Below are 7690 nucleotides of genomic sequence, written 5' to 3'. Positions count from 1 at the left end.
CCGACGACGCCCCTGCTGCTCCTACATCTCTAGGGGTGTCCAAAAATAACAAAGATGAAACATCAGTGGATTGTAAGTCTTCTCAAGAAAATATGGAGGACGATGACATATATTCTTCTGATTATTATTTCATAGAAGGTGACGAGAAGACGGGCTCAGTTTAATTTCAGAACTGTTGTTTTTCAGAAGCCGGAAGACTTTATAAATCACGTCAAGGCACTGCATATGAAGGGCCATATCAATGAAACACCGATCAATCACATGTTAGTGGACAATGGGGGAAGTATGAGTCCGATGCCATACTCGTTGTATAAAAAATTGGGAAGTCTTGATGAGAGGTTAATCAAGACTAGTATGATGATCAATGGAGTTGAGGATGAGAGCTTTTGTCCATCCAAGGGAATAGCATCTATGGAAGCTGGCTATTGGGAGTAAAACATTGGCTACTGCCTCATTCGTTGCCAAGGTATGAGCTAGTTATAATCTTATCCAATCCTTGAACATGATTGGATTCATGTCAATCGATGTGTAGCTTTGATCTTACATTGGTTTCTCTTCCAGTGGGTCGATGATAAAATTGAGGTAGCCCATGCAGACACGTTGATCCATATTGCTACGGACGATGTTCCTTTGCTCATGGGGCATGCTTGTATTAGTTGTTTGATAGGAGTAGACCTTGCTGGTTTTGATTATATTAGTTGCACTAAAGAAGGTTTTATTCCTATTTCATTAGTTGTTTGATAGGAGTAGACCTTCTAGAGGCGTCGTTGAAGATTTTGACCGTCGTGCATGCCACTGGGGCAAGCCTTGGGGCTAAAGTCCTACTCGTGTGCTTTCTTTGAAACGATGGTGGCAATCAGCGGATGTCACCCCCCTTCACGAAGACATCATTGGAGCACTGCTACGACCGTGCCTCTACTCCTTCTTCCGCTTCTCTTGTTGGAGCTGCTCCTTGCAATGTTGTTCCTATGTGTGCTTCAAGCTCCTCTTCACAATGTTTTGTCCAGCTGTAATACATGTTGTTGCCATAGTCATTTGGTTCTACGTAGTGAATACTTTGTTGTTGCCATAGTCGTCCGGCGGATGCTTTGTTGTCGTTGCTGCTCGGGCGAATGTTTTGTCAGTGATGTTGCTTCGGTCTCCCCTCTCAACAGGCAGATGCTTTGCTGCTGAGAGCGTGATGGCCCCTCCACATGCAGATGCTTTGCCGCTTCGATCGCCGTAGTTGTATCTGGCGGATGCTTTGCCGCCGTTAATGCTAGATGTTCGTCTCGTCTCTTCTCGATGGATGCTTTGCCACTACGTCTTCATCTCCTCTGTTGGCAACCACTGCGTTGATGTAATCTTGCTTTCACACAGGCCCAGTTGGTTAAGGTTGTGAGGTGGAGGATCGTCCTTTTTCTATCACCTCTTCTTTCTCTTGTTGCTTTGGGTCGGTCCAGGTTGCCACCCACTAACTATGGTTTATAATCCGCGCTACGAGAGTTTTCTCATAGCTGCGTCATATAATTCTCTTCCTCTTAATGAAACACATGTTCAAGGATGTTCGTGAAAAAGGAGCCATTAGTATTTAGTATTCCTTGATATGTATGTGTTGTATTAGAGTATGTAACTGCTCCTGCAACACAACTTGTACGTACGTACTGTCGTACATACATTTTTGGCGAAATGCATGGTTCGGAATGCAGTAATATAAAGCAATTGAGATTGGTGGCAAGTGATGGAGCTGCGTCTGCGTAGGGGAATAAACTAGATGGAAGGTTCTCCGAAGCGATCTTTGGCTCCCCTAGTCCCCTCCCCCTCACATGGCAGCCAGCAACATTCGAGCGCTCATCCGCATGGCGCATACACAAGAATATTGCAAGTGCAGGCGGCAGCAACCACCGGAACCCCAACTGAACACATGCAAGAATCTCCGGCTACGCCTTTGGAAGGATCATGCTTCCTTATTTTAATTAACCGTACCTACGTCTTTAGCTGAATTTACTATTTCCGATCCAGATTAGTAGTCTACCAAAAGGTCGCATGTACTCTAGTATATATTTTAGCTAGCTCATCTATCATTGCTCTAGGAGGAGTACGTAGTAGGAGCAGCTAGCAGTAGTAGAAATATAGCTAGTTGGGTTCCCGAGGCGGATTGACCTGGAGAGCTTTTCCGTGACGGTGTCATCCGTCCTATGATTGCAACATCATCGTCGTCCTCAATGCGGATTGTGTGTTTGCACGGTAAAATAATCGTCTGACCTTGGAACATCCTGCTGCTTAGGTTCAGTGCACGTACTGTACTGGATCGGATTTACTCTGTCAGAGAATGAGCAGCTGGACCAGCAGTATGTGCACATTGCACAAACACACACGTACGAGTGAATACGAGTAGCATGTACACACATGCCCTCCGATATACTAAGGCCCCGTTTGGCCGGGCTCCGGCGGCTTCGGCTTCCGCCTGTCGACTGCTGAGCGGTCGACACCTGGTTACTGTTCACCAGAGTCGGAGAAGCTCGTTTTTCTGGCTCCGTGGCTCCGGCTCCTGTAGGCACCTTTTGCATTGTGAGTACAAGGATTAATTACCATGACATGGAAATTGCGAGAGGTCAACCGGCCTGCACGTGGTATGTGTACGTTTCTCTTAGTATTTCAGTGTTGTTTGTATATAAATAATGTTGCCGTAACAATGTCGTTATTGTAAAAAAATAATCTTACATTCCTACTGTACATGACAGAGCGCCGTTGGAAGTTTCAATTCTCTGTACTGTTACGGTACGCAGCGGTGGTTGCTGGAAATGGTCGTGGTACAGCAACAGTGGTCCTTGGTTGGCACAGTACAGGGAGCAGAGAGATGCAAACGTCGTTGCGCTAGTACCACCATGCGTGTCAATCAGATGAAGATGCCAGGAGGATTTTTTTTTTTTTTTTGAGGGAGAAGTCATTTTCTTCCACAAAATATCTGTTTAATAAATATATATACATATATAATATAATATAATGTTGTTATATTTGCATTAGCAGCTCCCCTCCCTCTTGCAGCAGGTGCCATCCAGCTCTGCCTCTCTGTCACAGACTCGCCGCTCTCAACCAACCTCTCCCTCTCTCTCTCTCTCTCTCTCTCTCTCTCTCTCTGAGTCAATCTGTGATTGATTGATATACTCGCTCCCCATGCTCCTCCTCTCGCTCCTGTGATGAAGCCAATGGCAACCAATGGCATGGCCCCCTCCTTCTTCCCCGCCAACTTCGTCCTCCAAATGCAGCAGCCCCTCCACCAGCAGCAGCAGGAGCACCACCACCACCACCAACACCATGACGGACACGAGGCGGCGCACCATCTCCTGGCTCCCCCTCCCCCGGCGCTCGTCAGCCCCTTCCTCCACGACTTCGGCGGCGCCATGGCCGCGCCGCCGCCACCAATTCTGGCCGCCGGCGGCCTCGGCGGCAACAAGCGCATGTATCCCGACGGCATGGGCGGCGGCGACAGCCACCTGCACGCGGCGGAGCCCCAGCAGCAGGACGGCGGAGGCGCCGCGTCGGACGACGAGGAGGGGTCCGCCGCGGCGGGCGGCGGGTGCGGCGGCGAGCGGAAGCGGCGGCTGAGCGTGGAGCAGGTGCGCACCCTGGAGCGCAGCTTCGAGGTGGCCAACAAGCTGGAGCCGGAGCGCAAGGAGCAGCTGGCCCGCGCGCTGGGGCTGCAGCCCCGCCAGGTGGCCATCTGGTTCCAGAACCGCCGCGCCAGGTGGAAGACCAAGCAGCTGGAGAAGGACTACGACGCGCTGCGCCGGCAGCTGGACGCCGCACGCGCCGAGAACGACGCCCTCCTTGCCCACAACAAGAAGCTGCAGGCAGAGGTATGTTGTATGTAACCACTAACAATATAATGCACATCCATCAAGATCTACTCGATCGGTTGTTTATGTCCTTTAATTTCCCACAAAATGCATGCATGTCGATGGATCGTAGAATACAATATCTACTAGCTAGCTAGTAGCTTCTGTTCTTCTCGCTCTTAGATCTTGAGGATCAGCAGCTCTGGCAGTGTTCTTAGATTGGAATGGATCGATCTTGGTTATTGTTCGTTCTTGGCTGTCAGAATGCATGCATGATTGGGGATGCATGGTGTAGCAGTAGCTGGATTAGGACTGACTGCTCTGCAGATCCATAGATAGATTCCATACCATGTGACCCATACCATACCATAGCAATAGCAATAGCAAGCTAGAGGTAGCCGAGATAGATAGATAGGAGGTGGATCAGCGTCGTCTGCAGAAAGTGGGTGTGTCGGGATCGGTGCCGGCCATATGAACGCCTGCGCCTGCTGTCGGCCACCCACATCCATGCCATGCATCCCTCTCTCTCCTTTTGTGATGTGTGGTGCATGCAGCATGATTAGCCACTCGATCTACCAATCACGTACCGTCGTCTCTCTTTATGAGCCCACCGGCCGGCCCAGTCTGTCCATGTCGTCATGTGCGTGAGCTGGTTAATTCGCGTCGTGCAGATCATGGCGCTCAAGGGAGGCGGCGGCGGCGGCGGCGGCGGCGGTGGGAGGCAGGAGGCGGCGTCGGAGCTCATCAACCTCAACGTCAAAGAGACGGAGGCCTCCTGCAGCAACCGCAGCGAGAACAGCTCCGAGATCAACCTCGACATCTCCAGGCCTCCTCAGGCGCCGCCACCAGCCGCCGACGAGAGCCCCACCATGAACAGCTACCGCGGCCTACCGTTCTACGCTTCCGCCGCCCGCGCCGACATCGACCAGCTCCTGCACAGCCGCCACCCGTCCCCGGCCGCCGCAGCGCCGAAGATGGAGCTCGGCCACGGCGCCGCCGACACACCCCCCGCCACGGCGGCGGGTGGCGGAGGCACCTTTGGCAGCCTGCTGTGCGGCGCAGCCATCGACGAGCAGCCGCCGTTCTGGCCGTGGGCCGACGGCCATCACACCTTCCAGTGAACAAACCCATTCAAGCTAGCTACAGATGTGCCGTTGCGTATGATCTTGGGCGACACAGGTTTTGATCCAACAGCACGTCGACCGCCGACCTGGCTCTTCTTCGTTTCTTGGCATCATCCCATCAATCTATGCGGTGCGCCGGACCGGAGGGGATCGCCGACGCCGACGTATGTGGCCAATAATGCGTCGTTGTTGAACAAATTGATCAAAGAAGCAGCTGAGGGGATGAGATGATCCAACAATTTGAGTTCAAGATCAGGACGGAGTAAGTGTGGACGATGCATGGATGGATCATATATATGTCAGTCGTCTACTAGGTAGATTTTGGAGTTGAGTAGTAAGTTTCTTTTTCTCTCCTTTTTTAATTTCCTACTATTATTTATTTTCCCCTCCGGGCCTCTTGGTCGCTATTTTTCTGTTTGATTAATATTAAATATATATAGGTGATTACAATTGTGAGAGGCAGTGGTTGTGTATAGGATTATGGTACCTTGTGATCGAGTACCAAGTTATTTCTTCATTCGCACTTGGATCTTGCAAATTATACCTTCTTTCTCTTTATTCATTACTTACTTGTGTGGATGGATAGATCTACTTTGAACCAAAACGAAATGGACATTAATACATATTTAATTTTATTATTTTTCAAATATACGGATCAGGAGGATGGATGAGTGATGTGCATGGGATGGGGTAGCAGTAGTACCGTGGTGTGCGGTTGGTGTTTGGCATGTGGGTCTCGTCTTCGAGCCTACGAAACAGACAGCTTGGACGGACAGACTGTACATTGTGCAAGCTGTGCAGCGCATAGAAAAAAATAGCGGGAAGCGCCGCTATAGCTGCCGGAAAGACACGCCGCTAAGCTATTTCTATTTATGTCGCTATACCAACTTTAACCGTTATTGTGTGCTATAGCCCCGCTAATTATTGCATAGCTTTAGCGTTCAAATAGCGGCACTATTTCAGATTTTGCCATCACCGATAGATTTTGATAATTTAATTTGTTATTTCCTACTTATCATTTGCTACTAAATTGGTATTTTGGATAATTAAACACTGGACTTTCATGAACCATGTTGTAATGTCATATTAGTAATGTTACCTAGACTTATGGAACCTTAGAAACATATTTGTGTTCATCGAATTTCATATTTACCATGTTTTTTCATCAATTATTAGTGTTTTTCATGTTTTCTTTATAAAAAAGGCTATCTGTCATAGCGCCGCTGTAGCCTCATAGCTGTTGAAAAAAAATTGCCGCTATTTTTAATAGCCCGCTATTTAAAACTAAGGTGCAGTGGCATAAATATGACCATTTCATATATATTTTTTAGATAATGGAACAAACTTCCAGCCTCTGCCATCTAGAGATGGTACACAGCTGAAGGTTCAGATACAAAACAGAGCCATAAGGCTCACAAAATATCAAGAAAAGGAAAAAAAAGGTTCTGCCCTGAAAAAGAGCCCAGAAACAAAGCAAAGAGCTAAGCCTCAATGCGGCCTGAATTTTCAGCCAAATTTCGCGAAGATACTTAAGAGCAAAGTCTCCCATCTTCTACAGCCTTCCATAAACAAAGGTCGCTCATCCTCTCTATGCAGCATGGACCACTGTCGAATCCAATAAGTCGCCCTGAAAATTACCTGCATAACAGTATTAGATTTAGCCTTGTTAAATACCACATCATTTCTATTCAACCAAATCGCCTAACAAAGTGCAGCCGCTCCTAGCAAAATTTGGCTTCTGAGCTTTGGACTTAATACATGTAGCCAAGAACTAAACAGATTAGCAAAGCAAGTAGGTGGTTGAATTCCAAACGTGATATGCACAGTATTCTAAACGAAGCTGGCAAAATGACAATCAAAGAACAAATATTGGATGGTTTCATCAGAACTACAGAAACAACATTTAAAACTTCCTTGTCAGTTCCTCTTTGCTAAATTATCTTTCGTAAGTGTTACACTTTTTTTAAATACCATAGGAAAATTTTAATTTTCAATGGTATTTTTAATTTCCAAAGAGGACTTTTGTCAGGAAGAACGCCTTGTTGGATCAAATTTCTATACATGGAACTGACTGTGAACAGGCCTTTCTTACAAAGGTTCCATCGAAAAACATCTCTCACATTTGTGAGGTGAACATTTACTACTTTTGATACTAGATCAAACCAAGCGATATGATTTGCATTAACCAAACCTTGCCTAAAGGACACATTTAGTGGTGTGGTTAAGGACACATTTAGTGGTGTAGTTCCTAGGATCTTTGCCACCGTATCATCTTTTCTCCTCACAATTCTAAATAAGCCTGGATAAACCTCACTAAAAGGTTTGTCCCCAAGCCATGCATCCTTCCAAAATCTAACTTGCTCCCCATTGTGCACCTTAAAAGTGCCACAGGCAAGAAAATCATCCTTTGCCTTCATGAGGCCGGCCCAAAAATGCGAGTCCCCTGGCCTGTACTGCACTTGAGTTATAGCTTTATTAGACAAGAATTTCCTTCTTAGAAGGCTTTGCCAGCCCCGTCCTCATTAATTAACCTAAACAGGCACTTGCTCAAGAGACATTTTATTTGAAGTTCTAGGTTATGTATTCCTAGACCACCAAAATCTTTTGGTGTACAAAGTACACTCCACTTAGCAAGTCGATATTTCTTCTTATGCTCCTCAAATTGCCTGAAAAAGCGGGAGCGATAGAAATCTAATTTTTGAAGGACCCCCTTAGGGATTTCAAAAAAAGATAACATAAACATAGCTA

The 7690-nt window shown here is 47.3% G+C and overlaps 1 protein-coding gene across 1 annotated transcript; it reads left to right on the top strand.

The window, feature by feature from the left end:
* Positions 1-3019: 3019 nt before the first annotated feature.
* Positions 3020-5459, top strand: LOC136489266 (homeobox-leucine zipper protein HOX23-like). The gene is made up of 2 exons (XM_066485956.1): positions 3020-3839; positions 4490-5459. The coding sequence occupies exons 1-2, from the start codon at positions 3180-3182 to the stop codon at positions 4937-4939; spliced, it is 1110 nt and encodes a 369-aa protein (XP_066342053.1). The 5' UTR covers positions 3020-3179; the 3' UTR covers positions 4940-5459.
* The last annotated feature ends 2231 nt before the right edge of the window (positions 5460-7690 follow it).

This window comes from Miscanthus floridulus, chromosome 1, assembly GCF_019320115.1.
Source record: "Miscanthus floridulus cultivar M001 chromosome 1, ASM1932011v1, whole genome shotgun sequence".
Classification (NCBI taxonomy): domain Eukaryota; kingdom Viridiplantae; phylum Streptophyta; class Magnoliopsida; order Poales; family Poaceae; genus Miscanthus; species Miscanthus floridulus.
The sequence above is the reverse complement of the archived record's forward strand: the minus strand, read 5'-3'. Positions and strand labels throughout refer to the sequence as shown.